Below are 23,877 nucleotides of genomic sequence, written 5' to 3'. Positions count from 1 at the left end.
AAAAATATGTGCAACTTCCTTACTCAAACTTCTTCAGTAAGCCAAGAAAGTAGTAATTCTTTCAGGGCTACAGCAATGATTAGTCAAATTAATAAGTGAGTTAACACTAAGAGTTTGTTGTGGTGAAATCATTCTTTAGATTTATTCATCAGAGTTGTATTGAATGTTAAATGAAAGAGGAGTTTAGATAAAAAAACAAACTAAGCAAGTAGGCTGCTTTAGGCTTTAAGATAGACACATTTTGCAGAGTTTCATGAGGCCATAGACCCTTTAACACCTGAAGATGCTGCAGCAGTGCTGCCTTAACACCTGAGAAGAGTGTAGGAATGTTCCCATAACTTTACATGTTGTTGCAGTTTATAATGCAGTTATTTGGTTGCCCTGATATTCTTGAATAAAGCGGGAAAAACTGAGGGCAAGAGCTTTGTCTTCTTTGTCTGGTACATAGTAGATACTCAGTAAATATTGAATGAAGGATTCCTATTCCCCAAATTGGAATTTTCCACATTCTTTTTTTTCCCTTCAAAAATACTTATTTTTAGCTTTTATAGTACTTTTAGTATAATACTAATTTCAGATATAGTGTTTTTTTATTCAGTTGGGAGATGATGGATAAAAAATTTTTTTATTGCCAGAATTTTTGTGATTTTTAATAAAATCCATTAGAAGTTTAAAAAGCTAACTTAGAGATATGCATTTGACATTTAGTGTGGTTATAATTTGGAGTTTGCCCAATAAGCATCTGACCATTCAGATTGTGTTCTAAATAAAGTGGGCATTCCACATGCTTATAGAAATGCAGTGTGAAGGGCTTCACTGTGGCTTCAGGTTGTGGGTGTGCTTAGCTGGTTCTGTGGGTCTGTCTACTAGACAGGGTCAGGTGGTGACAGAGAGACAAATCTACAGCTGTCCAGTCAAAAAGCTTCAACTTCCACCTCAACAAATTCTTTGTTGTTAATAGTTTTTTTTCTAAGAATAGCAGATGGTTCCCCCCGACCCCCAGCGGTGCTAATGAAATGACCACCACATGATAAAATGTTCAAACGGTGCATTGTTTTTAGAAGATGAAATCAAGCACAGTCCCTGAGTAGTTCATAGGTTTTATCATCAGCCCTACAGGAATTCTTTTCATACCGTCTCACATCCCCAGTCCCCAGTTAAAGAAGACCAAAGAGCTAAGGTTTTATTTGTGGGGAAGGTTTTTACAATTTTTATTTCTAATAAGATAATTGTTTTTTACTCTTGTAGCTCTGCAGGGTATCTCCAGTTAGTTAATAGTTTGTGAACACATTCTTAAATCCCTTTAATTCTTTTTCATTCTTAAAATTTATATGCAACACATTTCTTTTGTCTTACTTAAAGCCAGGGAGGCATGGCTGCAGGTATGCACCTGTGGGAGCCTGGTTGTGTGCGCTTTCCTGAAGGTGTGCACCTGCAGCAGGCAGGACCTGGGTAAGGAGATGCTTTCCCCACAGGTGTTCACCTGTGGGACCCTGGGTGAGAGTGTGCTTTCCCACAGGTCTCAGCCACCTTTGCGGCTAGTCTTGTCAGCAGCCCGGCCATTGGAGCATATCTTTCTGCCAGTTACGGAGACAGCCTTGTTGTGCTGGTGGCTACAGTGGTGGCTCTTCTGGACATCTGCTTCATCTTAGTGGCTGTTCCAGAATCTCTGCCTGAGAAAATGAGACCGGTTTCCTGGGGAGCTCAGATTTCTTGGAAACAAGCGGACCCTTTTGCGGTAAATAAAAATATGGAAATATTTACTTTCCTAAATGTCTTTCTAAGCCAAGCAAATGAAAGTATGTATGTGCAGTCTCAAGGATCCTAGCAGTTGTTGAATTATTTCTTTAGTAAAAATAGAAAAACAAAATTAATTGCAAGTAAGGGATTTAGGCTTTGTATTAAGAAACATATAGAATTGGTACTTAAGCATGTCATAAGGGAAGAGAGAGAAAATGTCTAGTTAATTCTTGATGAGAATTTGGGAAGAAAGTTTCTTTTTGCATGGTTGTTTTCATCCTTTTTAAACAAAATGAGTGAAAGTGATCATTTGAAGTGGTCATTTTCACTCATTTTAACTCAAAAAGGATAAATGCCTTTGGTTTGAATGAGTTATTTTAATTTTGACCAGAGATGTTTAATTTGTATGTTACAGATTATTGTTTTCTATAATATGTCTCTCCCTCCCTGTCTCCCTCCCTCTCTCCCTCCCTCCTTCTCTCCTTCCCTCCCTCTCCTCTCCTCCACCTCCTTCTTTTTTTTTGGCATGGGAAGTTGATGTGTCACACAGCTGGAAAAAGTATCTTATGTCTCACCTTCTCTCTACCCTACCTGGTTTGAAATTGTTCTTGGGGGAAAAAAAAATTTGTACACAAAAAAAAGAACCAGCGGTTTGGTTTTCACTTTTTGTCCCCCAAGTTTACCTTTCAGAAAAATTCATTTAATTAGTTAAAAATTACTTTTTCTAAAATACCACGAGGGCATGACCTAGGGATCCTGCCTGTTCTATTATTGTCACAATGTCAGACACCAAAAGAAATATTTAGAGAAGGAAGCCAGTAGTGGGGTTGGGAGCCAGCCAGTTAGGCTTCCCACCTTCTTTTGTAGTGATCAAGTTACACATCAAAGCTCCTCTGTGAAGTAGAGCTACTGTGGCTTACTTTTCAGGGCAGTTGTGAGGATTATTGTTAATGTGTATAAATTAACTAGCGTAGTGTCTGTTGCCCAGCAAAGTCTCAACAAACATTAGCTGCTTTTGCTATTAATTACATAAAAGCTATGGTCTGATGACCTAGAAACTCTGCAGCACTTTCCATTCCTTTGGTATTAACTTATCATTTGGTTCTATTCAACAATCCTATGTATGTAAGAAGGATTTTTCAACAAGGTTGTAACATTCAACAAGTTCTTACCAGTTTGACCCTATGGCTGGAGCATACTTATCTGTCTACCAGATATACAGATAAATTGAACATGAACACTTTGAAGAATAGAGTGAATTTACATATATGGAAACCTCTGTACTGAATATGACTTTAAAGAAGTTACATTATGAATCGAGAGAAGTGATTTTCTTAAAAGGTTCTGTAGGAATGTATTTCCAGGTTTTGTTTATAGGAAGTTCAGGATCTGTTCAGGAATTTTAATCAGTGTGTTAACAAAGATGAATAAGTGTGTTTTGTGGGTTTTTTTCCCTCCTTCTTTTTAGCTATATGATTTGAAATACATACCTCTGAAATTAAGACTTGTAACTTTCTCAGAAAGATGGTGATAGAACTTCCTTTTATTAACCATTTGACTTTTGTTATTCATCTTAATAGATCAAAATAATGAAGCTAATGGCCCAGAACATTGGCAACATAAATGGGTATTGGCATTTTAAGTGTGTTCTTTCTGCTTATTCTCAGTCGTTGAAGAAAGTTGGAAAAGATTCTACTGTCTTACTAATCTGCATCACCGTGTTTCTTTCATACCTTCCTGAAGCTGGACAGTATTCAAGTTTTTTTCTCTATCTTAGGCAGGTGAGTAGTGAGTGGCTAGTAACCTTTCAATACCAGGAAAATCAAAGATGGAGATTTGTCTAAAGATATTTTGAGGAAACCACTGCAGAGGAAAAAACATGTGAACTTGCTTCTAGTTATAAATGTAGGTGCTGGCATATAATTACTAAACAGGGCACCTTTAATGCAATGATTTATAGTAAGATAATTACTGTGGAAAATTTTTTTTCTTGAGAATCAGAATTAGCAGAAACATAATTTTTTTTTTTTTGGAGACAGAGTTTTGCTCTTGTCCCCTAGGCTGGAGTCCAATGGCACGATCTTGGCTCACTGCAACCTCCACCTTCCGAGTTCAAACGATTCTCCTGTCTCAACCTCCCGAGTAGCTGGGATTATAGGCACGCACCACCATGCCCAGCTAATTTTTATATTTTTAGTAGAGACAGGGTTTCACCATGTTGGCCAGGCTGGTCTCGAACTCCTGACCTCAAGTGATCCACCTGCCTCAGCCTCCCAAAGTGCTATGAGTACAGGCATAAGCCACCATGCCCGGCCGGTTTTTTTTTTTTTTTTTTTTTAATAGACTATTTTTCTACAACAGTTTTAGGTTCACAGCAAAATTGAGAGTAAAATATGGAGATTTCCCATATATCCCCTATCCCTACACATGCATAGCCTCCTCCACTATCAACATTTGCCACCAGGGTGGGGACATTTTTACAACTGATGAACCTACATTGACAAATTATCTTAACATAAAGTCCACAGTTTACATTAGGGTTCATGCTTAGTGTTGTACATTCTATGGGTTTGGATAAATGTATGATGACATGATAACATGTATCCACCCTTACAGTATCAACACAGTGAATTTTCACTGCAAAAATCCCTTGTGCTATGCCTGTTCATCTTTCCCTCCACCACCAACCCCTGGCAACCACTGATCTCTTTATTGTCTCCATAGTTTTGCCTTTTTCATTCAGTATGTAGCCTTTTTAGATCGGTTTCTTTCAATTAATAATATGCATTTAATGTTCTTTCATGGCTTGATAGCTCAATTTGTTTTTGGCATTTGTTTGGATTTGCCAGTTTTCACCCACTGAATGACACCTTACTTGCTTCCAAGTTTTGACAGTTGTGCATAAAGCTGCTGTAACATTCATATACTGTAATGTTTTAAATCTTTAATAATATCAAATTTAACAGATAAAACTTATTTCAGACATGCCCTTGTTCCAAGTCTGACTGAAGCCAGCTTGCTGAGGCATCTTCAGTAGGTCATGGCTCAACTGCTGCTGTGGACTTCAGAGGGGCTCAAAAGCATTAATCAAAATCTTCCCTCTCTAGAGTCTTTTACACTTAAAAAAAATTTGTACCCCATTTTGTCCCCCAAAACAGGTAATTGACTTAAGGCAATTAAAAAAAAAAAAAACAAAAACTTCCCCTTTCCGACCGTTCTTCAGCTCTCTGGGATTGCTCAGACCTAAACTGCCTTCCATTGCATCCTGTGCTCTTTTACTGATTTCACTGCAAGGCAAGCCTTTTCCTAATGGTTTACTTTGACAGAGCAAGCTTCCTCCTAAGATAAATTCCTCTTTTTCTGGTGATATTTAAAAATGAAACATATTAAATTCTTCATTCTGATAGTTTTCCTAGGTCTTTTTCATTAGCCAGTTGTGTGCCTGGAAGCAAGACACTCATTTATGAAATGAGAATAATGTATATAATTTAATCCCATAATTTTTAAGGTCCTTTTCCTGAATTTTAATATAGGGCAAAATAATGTAACTTTTTTTTTTTCTTGAGACGAAGTCTCGCTTTGTTGCCCAGGCTGGAATACAATGGCGTAATTTTGGCTCACTGCAACCTCTGCCTCCCGGGTTCAAGCTGTTCTCCTGCCTCAGCCTCCTGAGTAGCTGGGATTACAGGCGCGCGCCACCACGTCTGGCTAATTTTTTGTATTTTTAGTAGAGATGGGGTTTCACCATGTTGGTCAGGCTGGTCTCGAACTCCTGACCTGATGATCTGCCCACTTCGGCCTCCCAAAGTGCTGGGATTACAGGCATGAGCCACCGCGCCCAGCCCCAAAATAAGCTAACTTTTTAAAAACTTGATATTTAAGACTTAAAAGTTATAGACATTTCAGAGATACTGTTATGGTCAGAGGCTTAGAAATCATTGCCTGGCTACTTTGGCTGCTTGTTAGAATCACCATGGGAGCTTTTAAAACATACCAGTGCCTGTGTCATACCCTCAGAGAGCCTGATTTAATTGGTCTCCAGTGGTCTTCCAGCATCTCACTGCTCTCCTTCCCTTGCTCTCCTTATCCCTTGTCTTTTGCTCACATCATGATTTTAATGTGCAGGCAAAGTTGAGAGCCACTGGCTTTGCTAATGAGCAGTGCTGTATTGGTAGCATCAAAAGTCAGTCATTTTCTTTCATTTTTTATTACTTGATATCATTATATTTATCAATTTGTGGGTTGGGGTTGGAGAGGATATATAAAACAACAGGTAGACATATAATAGAAAATGTCTGAAAATATCACAAGTTGTTCCTGCTTATAACGATTTCTTATATCAGTTTTAGATATAAATTAGTGGTTACACAGATTCAGCTTTCAGCACTGTCTTAATTTGCCACTGATTTTATGAATTTTCCTCAACTTACTGTAATAGAACATAATATTCCTTATTTATAATATCTATATTACTAAAGTGTTTTCATTCCATTTCCTTAGGTCATAGGTTTTGGATCTGTTAAAATTGCAGCATTCATAGCTATGGTAGGAATTCTGTCTATTGTGGCTCAGGTGAGTATCATTTTATCTATAGTTTAAAAATTAAAAAAAATCCTGATAACCATAGTTTCACAGGAAGCCACATATAAAAATACAGGGAGATATTCCCTGAACTGCTACCTCAGTCCCTCACCCCCTGCTATGGTAAGGTCTTGCACAGCTATAGTATAATACCAGATCAAGAAAACGGATATGAATGTGGTCCACAAAACTATTCCTTCTTATATAATGTGTTGAGGTTATTTTCTTTTTTGAGGGTGTAATTTAGGGGAAATTTTTTATGTTTTTATTTAAAACAGTGTTTTAAAAATTATGTCCTTGACCAGGCAGCCCAGCTTGGTGACTGGCATCCACTCCTTGTCTTCAGCCTTGTCTCCCTCAGTTCAGGGGCCCTGGCCCGATGCCACTGCCTAAGCCTTCTCACCACAGTGGTTCCCTGTCCCAGGCCCCTGGGGGCCTCTGGTGCTCCCCTTGCACCGGTGTCATCTGCCATTTAGTGTTTTCTCGGAGAAGATGATTTAGGAGAACTTTGATACAACTTTCCCTACTTTTTAGAATATTTGTCATAACCTCTGCTGGGTCAATTATTTTATTTGCTTTTACACCATCCAAAATAGTAAATAATTATAATCTATCTCTGGATTGCAAAATCAACTAAGAAAATGTTTCAGTGTTATTTTAATCTTGAAATGTAAGTAGAAGTGAAAAGCAGAAATGAAAATTGGTAACTGCTTCAACTCCTACTGTTCCCAGGACTGAAGAAATATGAATCAGAGCATTAAAATATATTCAGTGAGGGCCGGACATGGTGGCTCACACCTGTAATCCCAGCACTTTGGGAGGCCGAGGCGGGTGGATCACCTGAGATCAGGAGTTCCAGACCAGCCTGGCCAATATGGTGAAACCCTGTCTGTACTAAAAATACAAAAATCAGCTGGGTGTGGTGGCACGTTCTTGTAATCCCAGCTACTCAGGAGGCTGATGCAGGAGAATCTCTTGAACCTGGGAAGTGGAGGTTGCAGGGAGCCGAGATGGTGCCACTGCACTCTAGCCTGGGTGACAGAGTACGACTGTCTCAAAAGGGTGGGGGGAAATATATACATATATAAAATTTTCAGTGAGTAAAGAGCATTAACCATTTCCCCATCTGTTGTAAATACAGTACCGGAAAAGGTGAAGCATATTGTCCTCAAATTAATTCACTGTTGTGCTGAGGCACATTCACTGTATTGTGTGGTACTGCCTACGGGTTGTTTCCCTGAAATGGCTACCAGGGAAGCAGAGCATTCTTCTGTGGTAACCCTCTCTCAGGGAGAAATGAGAAGGCTGCAAAACTGCTGCACGAAAATACTCCATTTGACGAGGCTTATGGGAATGCATCAAGGCAAAGGCCATTTTTGTTTTTGTTGAAATGTGTTGCAAATGTAAATTATGTTAACCTTTTCAAGTTGATCATTTTGGTTTTTTACAAAATCAGACATTAACTCTAGTTAGTTAGCCCAGCCATCTTTTTTTTTTTTTTTGAGATGGAGTCTCCCTCTGTCACCCAGGCTGGAGTTGGAGTGCAGTGGTGTGATTTCGGCTCACTGCAACCTCCACCTCTCGAGTTCAAGTGATTCTACTGCCTCAGCCTCCCAAGTAGCTGGGACTACAGGTATGCGCCACCATGCCTGGCTAATTTTTGTGTTTTTAGTAGAGACAGGGTTTCACTGTGCTGGCCAGGCTGGTCTCGAACTCCTGACCTCGTGATCTGCCTGCCTCGGCCTTCCAAAGTGCTGGGATTACAGGCGTGAGCCACTGCACCCGGCCAGCCCAATCATCTTTTATCCAATCCCTTTTCAGACTGTCTCACTCTAGTTATATTTAGCAGAGTATATATTTGTTAAAATCAAACTTACATCAATTCCAACTTTGTAACCTTCCAGCAGAAGCTCTTATATTCTGTAAATGTTCAGCAGGAGTTTGCTATGCACAGATATTTAAGTGATTAGCATTTCTCCAAAGAGACTGAGGCTGTCCCTGTCAGTCATGGTAACTGGTGAACAGTTGTGATATTCTTTCGGGAAGTGCCAGCAGAGCACCAGGTAGACAGGCATCTTAGGGAGGGGGCTGAAAGCGTTGAGCCCCAGGTCAGGCTGGGAGCCCCCAACACTCCACCCCTGTAGAGAGTCATCAGTTCTGTCCAGACTCTGAAGTCGCAGGTCAGGCAGTGTGCCCTTAGAGGTCCCTGGTCATCAGGGAAGGGTCTTCACACACAGAGCTTGTATTTTAATTCTGTGTGTTGATGTGGTTTTTCAGAGTTGTCTCCTTTAATTTGCAGACGGCCTTTCTTAGCATCTTGATGAGATCATTAGGAAATAAGAATACTGTCCTCCTTGGCTTGGGCTTCCAGATGCTCCAGTTAGCCTGGTACGGTTTTGGATCTCAGGCCTGGTAAGCCTCACTCTTAGATTCTCATAAACTGCCAGACAGATGCCTCTTAGAGGAGCTTGGGGTGGATGGGTGTGATGAGAAGGAAGCAAGGGTTATTTTACTGGTTTGGTGTATTCAACGTTGCAGAAACCATTAGGCTTTAATTTGGGGAAATGTGTAGCTAGATAACAGGATTATTTATAAATGCTGCCTTCATGTCATTGGACTTTCACAGAATTGTTCCTTAATTGAATGTATCTCTCTCTTCCCTCCAGCCCCCAAATAAAGTTTTATGTCTACTTTTTAAAGCATATGCCAGTTTTTTTTTTTTTTTCCTTTCCCTGAGACGGAGTCTCACTCTGTTGCCCAGGCTGGAGTGCAATGGCACGATCTCAGCTCACTGCAACCTCTGCCACCTGGGTTCAAGCAATTCTTCTGCCTCAGGCTCCTGAGTAGCTAGGATTACAGGCGTGTACCACCACGCCCAGCTAATTTTTGTGTTTTTAGTAGAGACGGGGTTTCACCATGTTGGCCAGGCTGATCTCGAACTCATGACCTTGCGATCTGCCCGCCTCAGCCTCCCAAAGTGCTGGGATTATAGGCATGAGCCACCTCACCTGGCCACATACGCCAATTTTGAGACACTGAATATAGTCAAAAGCAAAACAAAAAGATACAAAAAAATGACTGATTATGGCAAGCTTCACTATCATTGACTATCATTAGCTATCATTAATTGAGTGACCTTGGGGCAATAACATAACCTTAATAAATCATTTGAGTTTGAACACAAAGATTTCTTCCAAAACCATGTGCATTCTGCCGCAGTTATTACTACCATGTTAGATTCCCATAAACAGCAAGGAAGGTCAAAATAAGCTCAGTGGAATAAGAAAAAATAGAAGGAATTGTGAGTTTTGTTTTGTTAATGTGGCAGGTTTCTCTATGTGCCTGGTGGGCAAATGCAGAAATGCCATCTCCATTTTAGACGGTAGAGCTGGTCCTTACTTTGGACACATAAACAGACAACATAATTTAGAGAAACAGACAACATAATTTAGAGAAACTAGAATTTCCTTAGTTATCAGTGTTTAGTTTGGGGAGTAAGTACATGTGCCCGTTCGGAATTTCGGAATTTCATTTGATCTGCTTGCTCTTTTTTTTTTTTTTTTTTTTTTTTTTTGAGAGAGAGGGTCTGGTTCTGTTGCCTAGGCCAGAGTACAGTGGCACAATCATGGCTTACTGCAGCCTCGAGCTCCCAGGCTCAAGCGATCCTCCCACCTCAGCCTCCTGAGTAGCTGGGAGTATGTACATGCACCACCACGCCTGGCTAATATTTTGATTTTTTTTTTTTTTGTACAGACAAGGTCTCATGTTGCCCATGCTAGTCTTGAACTCCTGGGCTCAAGCAATCCTCCTGGCTTGGCCTCCCGAAGTGCTGGGATTACAGTCATGAGCCACTGCCTGTAGCCGTCTGTGACTTTTTACCAGATTAACTTGTTTGATTCTCCTTGTTCTTTTTGATTTTGCTCCTGTGAACTTTGGTTCAGTAGGTGATTTAGTCACATCCATGCAGTGTTAAAAAGACTGTCATCATGTAAGGTTTTTCTTTTTCAGTAATGATCATCCCAAAGTTGGGGCCTCACTTTACTCACTCACACTTCATACTGTTAAAACTCTTTTATTGAGAGAAGGACAAAGGTCTAAAGAGGAAGGCAGGGTCTGTTTTTCCAGTTGGAGGCACACCATGCTGTTGAGGGGTAGCAAACTGTGTAGCTCAAGGGCAGTGTGAAGGTGAGCCTTTGAGAGGTACAAAGAAAAAGTGAGAAGTCAGTGGAGAAAATGTGATATTTATAGAAACAAAAATCTCCTTGCGAACTTCATTGAGGTTATGTCTAAAGACGGCAATAGGGAGACCAGGGAGAAGAAAAGTTTGTAAAGGAAGTAAAATCAATAAACAAAGGTTTCCTGGCCCTTCTGTCCGCATCCTAGGCCATTAGTTTTCTACAATGTGATGTGTAACCTTGTAGGTTTAAAAAAGAATGCATTTTTAGAGACGAAAAAATAAATAAAATGTAACAGGAGAAAACAGAAGGCATTTGTACTTTTGCCACTGATTGCATTCTGAATAGTGAGCTCTTTGAGGCTGGCCTGCTACCTGACTGTGCCTGTCCTGTCATTGCAGGATGATGTGGGCAGCAGGGACCGTGGCCGCCATGTCCAGCATCACATTTCCAGCAATCAGTGCCCTCGTCTCTCGGAATGCAGAGTCAGATCAGCAAGGTGAGGTCACTGCCCGCCCTTGTTTTTCTCCTTCAGTGGGAGACCTCCCTGCTAGAAGCCGGAGAAGCTCTGAGTTCTCCCCATCGACAGCAGGAGCTGACAGCCATGTGGCCCCTTCTCAAGGATCGTACCTATTTTCTTTGTCAGATAGGAGCATTCTGTTTTCCTCTCTGCTTTAATCTTACACTAACATTTTTTAAAGCTAGACTTAGCAGTTCAGATTACTAACAATTAGAACTATTAATATTCCTTTTTCAGTTTTGATACCTCTTTTCTTCTTTAGTGTCACAATTAAGCAGACTATAGTCACATTGTAACAGATGTCTATTAAATAATGAAAAACAGTTAACCACGAGTTACTTAATTACTTTATTCACTAAAATGTATTTGGAATAACTCACAGTCTGTGAGCGTAATTTAGAAAATAGTATTTGAGAGTAGTAAGAAAAAGTCTGTGTGGTTGTTGATAGTTAGACGTTGAGTGAGAGATTAAATTAAAATTAAGACTGCTGTGTGGAAAATAGCTTTCCACCATCTAGATCCATATCTCATCCTTCCCGTGCTTCTGCTTCCCTTCCTGTCCTGTCTTGTCCTGTCCTCCCTTCCTCCCTCTTTTTCCACCCTTCCTACCCCCACCCCCCACTCCCCATCCTCTACCCCCACCTCCCACAGGGTCTCGCTCTGTCACCCAGGCTGGAGTGTAGTGGTGCGATCTTGGCTCCCTGCAGCCTCCGCCTCCAGGGCTCAAGTGATCTCCCAGTCAGCCTCCCAAGTACCAGGGACTAGAGATGCACACTACCATGCCCAGCTAATTTTTTGTATTTTTAGTAGAGATGGGGTTTCACCATGTTGCCCAGGCTGGTCTCAAACTCCTGGGCTCAGTTTACCTGCCTTGGACTCTCAAAGTGCTGAGATTATAGGCGTGAGCCCCCGTGCCTGGCCTGCTTTCCTTTCAAGCAGTTCCCATGGCTAGATTTAATCCCTTTCCTTCTCTATCTGCTAATGGCTCACCTCATTGTATTCAGGAAGAAGTAGTAGAGAATTTTAGAGGGAGAAAAAATTTTAATGCCTAAGAGCCCTTTAAAAAGTTTTAGTAAAAAACTATATTGGAAAGGATAGTTTATTCATTGCTTTTTTTTTTTCTATATCAGAAGTTAGGTATATTACTCATATTCATTGTTAAATATTGTCCCTTGAAGACCACACATTCTGTATGTCGTCACTCCTCTGACTACAGTAACTCACTTGGCTTGCATCCTCAGGGAGGTGCTGTGTCTGAAGTGAAGATGTGACCCATCCGTGGAGGACTGTCACTGCCTTGGCATCTGACAGACACTATCCTGTCATTTGGGGCATAGATTTTCTTTTGACTGTTTTTATACTTATTCATGTCAATATACATGTTTCTGAATGTCAGCATATAAAAGTTTTGGAACACATTGTATTAGGCTGAATTATATACTACCATTTTTGATTTACAGAAACATTCATTTCATACAGTTCAAGCTAACTTTTTACTTGCTATGTTAGAAAGCATTTGGCACTTCTGGGTTTTTCAGTGTAGGTCTCTAGGGAGACAGGCCTGGAATACACCTGTGAAGATGGAGTCTGCCTAGTGGGGACTGGTCTGCATTCCTGAGACCAGGGCTGCCAGAGGTGAAGGGCAGCTTTTTGTTGTGAAAGCACCAGAAATGACCAGAGCAGGGAAATCTCAGTTGACAGAAAAGTGGAAATTGCCTGAAATGGGAGGATATTAAAGTTTTGGATTTTATTTTATAATGGATGAAGTCTTTCTAATCTACTTTCATTAGCATGCTTTCTCCTCAGTCTTGCCAAATTAGTATATCTTGGTTGTGAGAAAGTACTGTTCAGCTCCAAATCTTGTGATGCCTTTCCGAGAAGACTGGCATTCTTTTCTTTGTTCTGATTTAGGAGTTGCCCAGGGGATCATAACTGGAATAAGAGGACTATGCAATGGCCTGGGGCCAGCACTGTATGGCTTCATATTCTACATGTTCCATGTGGAACTGACTGAGTTGGGCCCGAAATTGAATTCTAACAACGTTCCCCTGCAGGTAATTTGGTCGTAAGTCTAGTTTTGTAACAACAGTTATGTATGATTATAGCAAAATCCTGTGACCTTAAATTTGGAGAGCATTCTTACTTGTATGTTACTATATTTTATTTGACAGCAATAAGTATTGTGTTCATTGCTTCTCAGGATCAGGGAGGGGTCATTTTAGTGATTTAATTAATATCTTATGTAAAAGATACATCTTAACTTTGTTCAGATTCTGTTTTCACCTACACAATCACTATGCTATTCTCTGGCTAAGCCCTGACCAGTTAAAATTTGAAATGACCTAAAAATTGAGCTAAGGTACTTTTTGTGCTATTTATTTGAAATTTCTTCCCTTGTTCCCTTTAAGCCATATTTAGTATAGATATCTATATAAAGCTGGAATTAATGTTAACGTACAAAGGTGCATGATCTGAAGTCATAGGATGGGATTATAGGTTAACAGCTGTTGCTTAAAAGCTTACAGTTTTGCTGAAGCTATTTAGAAGTGGTACAAAAAGCAGTTAATTAGTTGCCCTTTTTCATATTCCAAACACCAAGCTCTAGTGGAGTTTGCCTTGACATTTAATGAAACATTTGCTTATGAGAATATGATTCACTTTTTGGTGGTGTGTTTTTTTGGGTAATCTAGGAATAATTTCGAGTTAAAAGACTAACTGTATTCTTGGTCTCCATTTGTTTTCCACATCCATCAGGGAGCTGTCATCCCAGGCCCGCCATTTTTATTTGGGGCATGTATAGTCCTTGTGTCTTTTCTGGTTGCCTTATTCATTCCTGAATACAGTAAAGCCAGTGGAGTTCAAAAACACAGTAACAGCAACAGCGGCAGCCTGACTAACACCCCAGAACGGGGTAGTGATGAGGACATTGAACCACTGCTGCAAGATAGCAGCATTTGGGAGCTCTCTTCATTTGAGGAGCCTGGGAATCAGTGCACTGAGTTGTAAACTCAGCAGAAGGTGGGATTCTGCATACGCCATCTCTGAGAGCCATGGAGGGAGCCACACCCCTGGTGACTTCATGGTGCTGGATGGGAGATGCTAGCGGCATCCTTCAGGGCCAAGTTTGATAAATACCACCACCATCGTTCTGCTCTTCCTCCTCCTGTTTTTTTTTTTTTTTTTCTCTTACATTTTTTTTTCCTGTTTATACATTAGAATAAGATAAGATTTGAAATACTTCCCTGCAAATAATGTGCAACTCTCAAGGTGAAACTCAAATAGAAAAAGTCATCTCTCTGGTAGAAAGGATGGCTTTCCTGTAAGGACTGTAGACTAAGTGACAGCAGTCTTTCCATGCCCTTTTCAGCAAAAGGTACAGAACTATAGTGGGACTGCCATCTCTGGCAAGATTTCAGGTAAAGAATGTCTTCTTAATTTCTACCTTCCTGTTTCTCTGAATCAGCCCATAGGTGTTGATGAGTGGCCACTCTTAAGAGTCACTCAGTATCAGGGATCTATTGTCTTTGTTCAAAGGTCAAATAAAAACCTAGTCTCCTTTTATTCTACTTCCTATTCTTGGCTAGAATGAAACTCAGCATATATACACTTCTGGACATAAATAATATTGAATAGTAATTACCTTTACTAGATGAAAGAAATTTTTATTACAAACTTAAATCATGTAAAACTCACAACGCAGATTCCTGGACCTGGTGTCCTGGTTTGGTCCAAGGTGATTTTACAGAAGAAAAAAACAACTCAAGCATTCTGGCAGCAACACAGAAATTGTAGGCTGCTTCTAAGAAAGTTAGTAACAATTTGGAAATTCCTAAGTAGGATGAGAGTTAATAACTGGATACAAGTGAAGTTTATATCCAAGTTCAGACTCATAGGCATCATTATGATTTGCTTCTTCCTATGTCTCCCATGTCCTACTTCTCATCCATTACACTCCTGCCTTAACTGCTCTGTTGTAGTATGCATTTGTTTTTAATTCATCTTTATTTCAATCTGTTTGACTTTCGAATCGCATGGGAATATGCACATTAAGTTGCTTTCTAAAATAAGGTTTTATGAAGCTGAGTTTCATGATAAGTGTCTTGCTGTTTTTTGAGATGTTTTATGGACAAAGAAAACTTTACAGATTTATATGTATTTTGCTGCACCGGTAAATGGACCATTAACTAGGGCCTACCTTTAACAGAGCACTCCTTTGAAAGTTTTATAGGTATGAAATATATGTAGATATTTGTAAAGGATTTTAATTTTTTTCTGATGGGGTGCTGTGTAAATCTTGTATTTATAAATGTAATGAAGGTATTGACAGAAAAAATATATACAACTTTTATAAAGGATTGTGTACTGACTGAATACATTTAAAAGAAAATATATTTTGAAACCTGTTCTGCTATGAACAGAGATAACATATCTTTTTACTATGCTGTTGGTTTTTAGGTTAAGCTTCTTAATGCGTAATAAATTTACAGTGGATACTTTTATGTCTTTTGTGTCTTTTTTTTAAAGCAAATAGTATCATTGCTCTTTTGTGTTCTCTGTTGGGTGGGTTTCAATTATACTGAGTTGTAATCTTTCAGCTGATGCAAAAGGTTTGTATTTTCAAAAAAATTTTATTTTTAACAAAATTCCTTCAAAGTCTCCCTTCAAAAACATCGTAAATACAGATGCTCCTTGACTTACCGATGGGGTTCCAATCCTGATAAGCCCATTGTAAGTTGAAAATATCATATGTTGCAAATGCATTTGATACAGCTTAGAAGCTTCAGCACTTTCATTATCAGCACGGTAGAGTATTGGTTGTTTACCCTCCTGATTGCATAGTGATTGGGAGCTGCAGCTCACTTGCCACTGCTTAGTGTCATGAGAGAGTATCATACCACATATTGCTAGCCTGGGAAAAAAATAAAAATTTGAAGTATGGTTTCTACTGAATGTGTATCACTTTTATACTGTCATGAAGTTGGAGACCATCTGTATTTTTATTTTTAAAAAACAGGGACAGAACAGAAATGCGTACATCCATGTTCACAGCATTCATAACAGCCAAAAGATGGAAAAAAGAACCTAAGTGCCCATTGACTGATGATGAATGGATAAACAAAATAGGTATATCCATACAGCAAACTATTATTCAGCCTTGAAAAGGAAGGAAATTCTGACACATGGTGCAAAATGGATGAACATTTAACACATTATGCTAAGTGAAACAAGACAATCACAAAAAGACAAATACTGTATTGTGCCACTTAATGATATGCCTAGAGTAGTTACATTCAGAAAGCAGAGTAGTGCTCACCATGGGGAGGGAGAAGTAGGAAGCTGTTATTTAATGGGTACAAAGTTTCATTTTGCAAGGTAAGAAAAGTTCTGAGATGGTAATGGTAGGTTGTACAACAGTGTGAAAGTGTGCTTAATGCCACTGGACTGGATCCTTAAAAATGATTAAAAGGATAACTTTATATGTATATTTTACCACCATTTGAAATAAATGCTCTCATGGCATCTTTTTTATCATTGCTTATCACAATTGCAGTTACTTTACCCATTTTAACAAATATCCCAGCATGACAAACATCATTTTTTAAAATTAGTTTTAAATTTCAAAAAGATTTACCATTTCAACCATTCTAAAGTGTACAATTCTGTGTTTTAAATATATTCACAAAGTTATGCCTGAACTTTACTTTTCCCAAAAATAAATCCTGTGCCCTTTAGCATTCACTCTCAATCCTCCCTTTCCCCTCCCCTGGCAACCGTTAATCTACTTTGTCTCTCGAAATTTGCCTGTTTTGAACATTTCATGTGAATGGAGTCATGCAGTATATGACTTTTTGTGTCTTGCTTCTTTCACATGTTTTCAAGGTTCATTCATGTTATAGTATGTCCAAATTTTATTCGTTTTTAAGGCTGAATACTCCATTGTATATACATACACGTTTTAAAAATTCATTTATCAGGTGATGGACATTTGAACTTTCTCCCTCCTTTTGGCTATTATGAATAATCCTGTGGTGAACATTCGTGTACAAGTTTTTGTGCAAACATATGTTTTGAATTCATCATAGGTATATAGTTGGGAATTAGATTGCTGGGTTCTGTAGTAACTTTATGTTTAACTGTTTGAAAAACCACCAAACTGTTCTCTGCAGCAGTTGCACACTTCAATTTCCATCAGCAGTGTAGGAAGGCTCCAATCTCTATATCCTTATTAACACTTGTTATTTTCTGTTTTGTTGGTTATAGCCATCTAGTGGGTTTGAAATGATCTCTCACTGTGTGTGTGTGTGTGTGTGTGTTTTGAGACGGAGTCTTGCTCTGTCACCCAGGCTGGAGTGACTGCCACTTCCACCTCCTGGGTTCAAGCAATTCTCCTGCCTCAGCCTCTTGACTAGCTGGGATTAGGCACTCACCACCATGCCTGGCTAATTTTTGTATTTTTAGTAGAGACGGGGTTTCACCATGTTGGCTGGGCTGGTTTCAAACTCCTGACCAGGTGATCCGCCCACCTTGGCCTCCCAAAGTGCTGGGATTACAGGCGTGTGTGCCACCACACCCGGCCCCTCATGGTGGTTTTGATTTGCATTTCTCTTAATGCCTAACCAAGTTGGGCATCTTTTCATGTGTTTGTTTGCCATTTGTATATTGTCTTTGGATAAATTTATTTGAGTCCTTTTCTCTGTTTTACAATTCTGTTGTTGCATTATAAACATAGTTCTTCATGTATTCTGGATATTATTTCTATCAGATACATGATTATCAGATACATGGTTTGCAGTATTTTTTCACATTATGTGGGTTGTCTTTTCACTTTGTTGATGGTACCCTTTCATGTACAGGGTTGTAGTTTTTGATGAAATCAAGTTTAGCAATTTTTTTCTGTTGTTGCTTGTGCTTTTGGTGTTCTGGCTAAGAATAAATACATTACCAAATCCAGGGTCATGAAGATTCACCCCTGTGTATTCCTCTTATAGTTTTACTTTTTAGTTCTTATGTATTTAGTTCTTTAACTCATCATGAGTGGGTTTTTGTATAAGATGTCAGGTAGGAGTCTGGCTTCATTCTTTTGTGTCTGGGTATTTGTAATCTCAGTACCGCATTGAAGAGACTAGACTTTCTCCACTGAATGGTCTTAGCACCTCGTCTAAAAAGGTGACCATAGACATACAGGTTTGTTTCTGGATTTTTTATTCTATCCCATTGGTCAATATGCCTGTCCTTATGCCCAGCACCACGACTTTAATTACCATAGCTTTTATGTGGTAATTGTTGAAACTAGGAGGTATGAGTCTTCCACCTTTGTTTTCAGTATTGTTTTGGCTATTCAGTATCCCTTGTGATTCCTTATGAATTTTAGTTTTGGCTTTTCCATTCTTCCCTGCGTGCTCTCCTCCTCCCCCACCACCAAAAAAAAAAAAAAAAAAAAAAAGGGGGGGATTTTGATAGGGATTGTATTGAATCTATAGATCACTTTGGGTAGTACGATCGTCTTAACAGTATTAAGCCTTCCTGCACATGAACGTGAGATGTCTTTCCATTTATGCCTCTAATTTCTTTCAGTAATGAGTTGTTGTTTTTAGTGTACAAGTCTTGTTCCTCCTAGCTTAAATTTATTCCTGAGTATTTTTTTCCTTTTGATGCTATTGAAAATTGAATTATTTTCTAGATTTCATTTTCAGGTTGTTCATTGCTAGTGTATAGAAATATAACTGATTCTTGTGTGTTAATCTTGTTTCCTACCATTTTGTTGAATTTCTTTACTCCAGTTGTGTGTGTGTGTGTGTGTATTCTTGAGGACTTTCTATGCATTAGGTCACGTCATCTGCAAATAGAGATAATTTTACTGCTTCTATTCTAATTTGAATGTCTTTGGATTTATTTTTCTTGCCTAATTTTCTGGTTAGAACTTCCAGTACATTGTTGTATAGCAGTGTCAAAAGCAAGCATCCTTGTCTTATTCATGATCATAGAGGGAAAGCTTTCAGTTATTCACCAATGAGTGTATTAGTTGTGAATTTTTCATAGACACATTTTTTCATGTGGGAAGTTCCCCTCTAGTACTAGTTTGAAATAGGAAGTTCAGTGTGTCTATCATGAAGGAGTGTTGAATTTTGTCAAACGCTTTTTTTTTTTTTTTTGGCAGCAGCAGCAGATGTGTGTTCATGTCATTTCCCCCCCTCATTCTATTAATGTAGTGTATTACATTGATTTTCATATGTTGACTCACCCTTACATTATTGAGATAGACCCCACTTGTTCATAGTGAATAATAACTTTAATATGCTGCTGGATTCAGTGTACTAGAATTTTTTGATGTTTGCATCTATATTCATAAAGGATATTAGCCTGTAGTTTTCATTCTTATAAGGTCTGTCTGGCTTTGATATCAGGGTAGTGTTTGCCTCAAAATGAGTTAGGAAATGTTTCCTTTTGTTTTGTGGAAGAGCTTGAGAAATATTTAATACTTTTTAAAGCATTTGATAGAATTCATCACTGAAGCCATCTGATCTCTTTACTCCAGTAGCAACTATGTTAGAGTGTTATACATGTTATTGAAACCGGTAACATAGAATTGTCAACTGTAAATGTTAAGGAGGGCAGCTGAGGGAGTGAAATAAGAACTCCAAGTCAGTGGGCAGTGGTTCTCAAACTTCAGCATGTGTCAGGGCTCATTAAACACAGATTCCTGGTGACACCATCAGAGTTACCCAATAGGCTGGGATGCTTAAGAACCTGAATGTCTTAACAAGTTCCCAGGAAATGCCAGTGTTGCTGGTCCTAGGATCACAGTTTGAGAACTACTCTAAGGTATTGTAAGGGTGACAACAGCAGTTTCCCCAGGGCTGAAGGAACAAAGGGTGTAAGTTTGAATTATTGCAACTTACAGAAGGGTCCCTATATAATTGAGTCAGACGTCTGAGGAGGGGCCACCTGCTGGTTGGTGGTGGTATTTCTAGGTTTAGAGAAAAGGTCCATGAGGGGTAGTGGCTGGGGCTGGCACAGTGTACCTAATTTGCATATGTTGGAAAAACTGCAAAACTGCTAACTCAGTTCAGCTGCAGCTATGGGAGGGAACTGCCTTTGCCAGGGGGAAGGAGCATTGTTGGAATTAAGCTGTGAGAAGCAGACGGGAAGCAGTCAGTGCCTCCTCCTCTTCAGTTGCAGTCTCCCTCTAGTGTCCTCTGTTGGTAGAACTAACAGCCGTTGACAAAGAAATGGGTATGCCGAGTAGAGGACGACAGAAGAATTGAGGGACTGAATCATTGGTACCATCAACATACCTGCTACGTGTGTGTGCGTGCTTCTGTGCAGCCATCAGCTGGCTCCATTTTCCATCAAATGAGGTACCAGATAGTGGGGGACTGCTGTCAAGATACCCGAAAATGTGGAAGTGACTTTGGAACTGAGTAACAGGCAGAGATTGGAACAGTTTGGAGGGCTCAGAAGAAGAAAGGAAGATGTGGGAAAGTTTGGAGCTTAAGAGACTTGTTGAGTGGCTTTGACCAACATGCTGATAGAGATATGGACAACGAAGTCCAGGCTGAGGTGGTCTCAGATGGAGAGGAGCAATGTGTTGGAAACCGAATGTGACTCTTCCTATGTTTTAGCAAAGAGACTGGCAGCATTTTGCCGTGGCTCTAGAGATCTGTGGAACGTTGAATTTCAGAGAGATGATTTAGGGTATATGGTATAAGAAATCTCCAAGCAGCAAAGGGTTCAAGAGGTGATTTAGGTGCTGTTAAAAGCATTCAGTTTTATGTATTCACAAAAATATGGTTTGGAATTGGCACTTTAAAAGAGAAGCAGAGCGTAAAAGTTCAGAAAATTTGAAGCCTGACAGTGCACTAGAAAAGAAAAAAACAATTTTCTAAGGAGAAAATCCAGCTGGTTGCAGAAATTTGTGTAAGGAGGAGCCAGATGATAATCACCAAGGCAATGGGGAAAATGTCTCCAGGCATGTCAGAAGTCTTCATGGCAGCCCCTCCTATCATAGGCCCAGGGGCCTAGGAGGAAAAAATTGTTTCCTCAGCCAGGCCTAGGACCTTGCTGCTTTGTGCAGTCTCGGGACTTGGTGCCCTGCGTCCCATCTGTGGCTAAAAGGGGCCAATGTACAGTTGAGGCCGTTGCTTCAGAGGGTGCAAGCCCCAGGCCTTGCTGGCTTACATGTGGTGTTGGGCTTGTGGGTACACAGAAGTCAAGAATTGAAGTTTGGGAACCTCCACCTAGATTTCAGAGGATGTATGGAAATACACGGATGTCCAGGCATACGTTTTCTACAGGGGTGGTGCTCTCATGGAGAATCTCTGCTTGGGCAGTGCGAGAGGGAAATATGTGGTCATAGCCCCCAGAGTCCCCACTGGGGCACTGCCTAGTGGAACTGGGAGAAGAGGGCCACCGTCCTCCAGACCCCAGAATGGTAGATCCACCTACGGCTTGCACTGTGTGCCTGGAGAAGCTGCAGACAACCCCTGCAAAGCCACAGGGGTGGAGCTGCCCAAAGCTGTGGGAGCCCACCTCTTGCATCAGAATGCCCTGGAGGTGAGACATGGAGTCAAAGGAGATCATTCGGAGCTTTAAGATTTGGCTGCCTTGCTGGATTTTGGACTTGCATCAGTCCTGTAGCCCATTTGTTTTGGCCAGTTTCTTCCATTTGCAACAGGTGTATTTACCCAGTGCCTCTACCCACATTGTATATAGGAAGCAACTAACTTGCCTTTGATTTTACAGGCTCATAGGTAGAAGAGTCTTGCTGCCTTGTGTCAGATGAGACTTTGGACTCAGACTTCTGAGTTAATGCTGGAGTTAGTTAAGGCTTAAGGGGACTGTTGGAAGGGCATGATTGTATTTTGAAATGTGAGGACATGCGATTTGGGAGGGGCCAGGGGCAGAACAATACGATTTGGCTGTGTACCCACCCAGATCTCATCTTGAATTGGGGTTCCCATAATCCTGTGTCATGGGAGGGACCTGGTGGGAGGTAAATGAATCATGGGCGCGGTTACACCCATGCTGCTCTTCTCGTGACAGTGAGTTCTCACAAGATCTGATGGTTTTATAAGGGGCTTTCCCCACTTTTGCTTGGCAGTTCTTCCTGTCAGCATGTGAAGGACTTGTTTGCTTTCCCTCCATCATGATTTTAAGTTTCCTGAGGCCTCCCCAGCCCTGTGGAACTGTGGTGTGAAATAAACTTTATAAATTACCCTGTATTGGCCAGTTCTTTATAGAAGCATGAGAATGGACTAATATACCTTTCTCTAAATGTAGAAAAGACAACCACCACACTGCACGCATATCTAGCAATGAAGACGGAGCAGGCATGAACAAAGTATACTCTTTATTCAACTATATCCTTTGCAAAACTGAATTGGAATGTTTAAAAACCTTCCTCATAGAATTTTTGTGTTTCCTGAGCATTATACATCCAAAGGAGCTGCTCTTTTATGTTGGAGAGGCAAGATGTTGCTAGGTCTTTTCTCCCCTGTTCTGTTAACATGTGTATGTTCATGTCATTACTGTATTCAGTGTTTCACCAAGGCATCCATGTGATTCCACTGCTAGGTGATAGAGTCTGAAGGCAGTGGCTGTTTCCTCCATCTAGGCTTGTTTTGTTTGTTTGTTTTGAGACAGAATCTCGCTCTCTCACCCAGACCGGGGTGCAGTGGCACCATCTTGCATCTTTGCTCACTGCAACCTCCACCTCCCAGGTTCAAGTGATTATTGTGCTTCACCCTCCCAAGTAGCTGGGATTACTAGACGTGCACCATCCCTGGCTAATTTTTTTTTTTTTTTTTTGGTATTTTAGTAGAGACAGGTTTTGCCATGTTGGTCAGGCTGGTCTCGAACTCCTGACCTAAGGTGATCCGCCTGCCTGGGCATCCCAAAGTGTTGGGATTACAGGCGTGAGCCACCGCGCCCGGCCTCCATCTAGGTTGCTAACAGGAAGTTTGGCTTGTCTTTATTGAATGAGCTAAGGAACCTCTTTTATCCTTGATCTCCCTATTGTATTCTGGGATTGTCCCTCTGGACAGTCCCAGGTGTGTAGGGAGGCTAGGCCAGCTTGCATTTGAGGCAGCACTCCTCTCTGAAGTGGGAAAGGCCTTTATTATTGAAAAAACAACATATAGGCACCAAGGTACAGAAAAGAATGTGGAGAAAAGAGAGAAATCAGTGGGAATGAGGGTCAAGAAGGTGAAATGCTAATGGGTAGATAAAAAAAAGACTTGCATTTTCTAAAATTTATAAAAAGGAACATAACCTGAAAAGTTAGGGAAAAACCCATGAATGGGAATAGTAATGTGGTTATTAGTCCCTTTATATTTCAGCATGACTTTTTTTTTTCAGTCCCATCTGAGATTAGCTTGATTAAACTGAATCATTTAGAATACTCAAGAATGCAGAACATGTAAAGATAAGTGGACTGTCAAATATTTTAATAAGGTGTATTAGAATATCTAGGTCTTTTATTTATTGTGGTTTTGTTAATGGGGCATATATTTTAAATTGTTTTTCATGGGCATTGTTAGCTGTTTTTAACTTTTTTTTTTTCTTTTTTTTTGAGACCGAGTCTCAGTCTGTTGCCCAGGCTGGAGTGCAGTGGTGTGATCTTGGCTCACTGCAAACTCTGCCTTTCAGCCTTCTAAGTAGCTGGGACTGCAGGCGTGAACCACCACGTCTGGCTAATGTTTGTATTTTTAGTAGAGACAGTTTCACCATGTTGGCCAGACTGGTCTTGAGCTCGACACGAGGTGATCCACCCACCTTGGCCTCCCAAAGTGCTGAGATTATAGGCGTAAGCCACCGCACCGGGCCAACAATGTCATTTTTATAAAGCCACTTTTGCTTGTC

The 23,877-nt window shown here is 40.2% G+C and overlaps 1 protein-coding gene across 1 annotated transcript in view; it reads left to right on the top strand.

The window, feature by feature from the left end:
- Positions 1 to 15,509, top strand: part of MFSD14B (major facilitator superfamily domain containing 14B) — a 77,117-nt gene extending 61,608 nt beyond the window's left edge. Inside the window, exons 6-12 of the mRNA XM_007969821.3 lie at positions 1,520 to 1,738; positions 3,408 to 3,521; positions 6,241 to 6,312; positions 8,621 to 8,733; positions 10,898 to 10,995; positions 12,928 to 13,070; positions 13,771 to 15,509. Coding sequence (XP_007968012.2) covers positions 1,520 to 1,738; positions 3,408 to 3,521; positions 6,241 to 6,312; positions 8,621 to 8,733; positions 10,898 to 10,995; positions 12,928 to 13,070; positions 13,771 to 14,022 — 1,011 coding nt within the window. The 3' untranslated portion in view covers positions 14,023 to 15,509. The remainder of the gene's footprint in view (positions 1 to 1,519; positions 1,739 to 3,407; positions 3,522 to 6,240; positions 6,313 to 8,620; positions 8,734 to 10,897; positions 10,996 to 12,927; positions 13,071 to 13,770) is intronic.
- The last annotated feature ends 8,368 nt before the right edge of the window (positions 15,510 to 23,877 follow it).

This window comes from Chlorocebus sabaeus, chromosome 12 (assembly GCF_047675955.1).
Source record: "Chlorocebus sabaeus isolate Y175 chromosome 12, mChlSab1.0.hap1, whole genome shotgun sequence".
Classification (NCBI taxonomy): Eukaryota; Metazoa; Chordata; class Mammalia; order Primates; family Cercopithecidae; genus Chlorocebus; species Chlorocebus sabaeus.
Note: the sequence above shows the minus strand (reverse complement) of the source record. Positions and strands in the feature narration are given on the sequence as shown.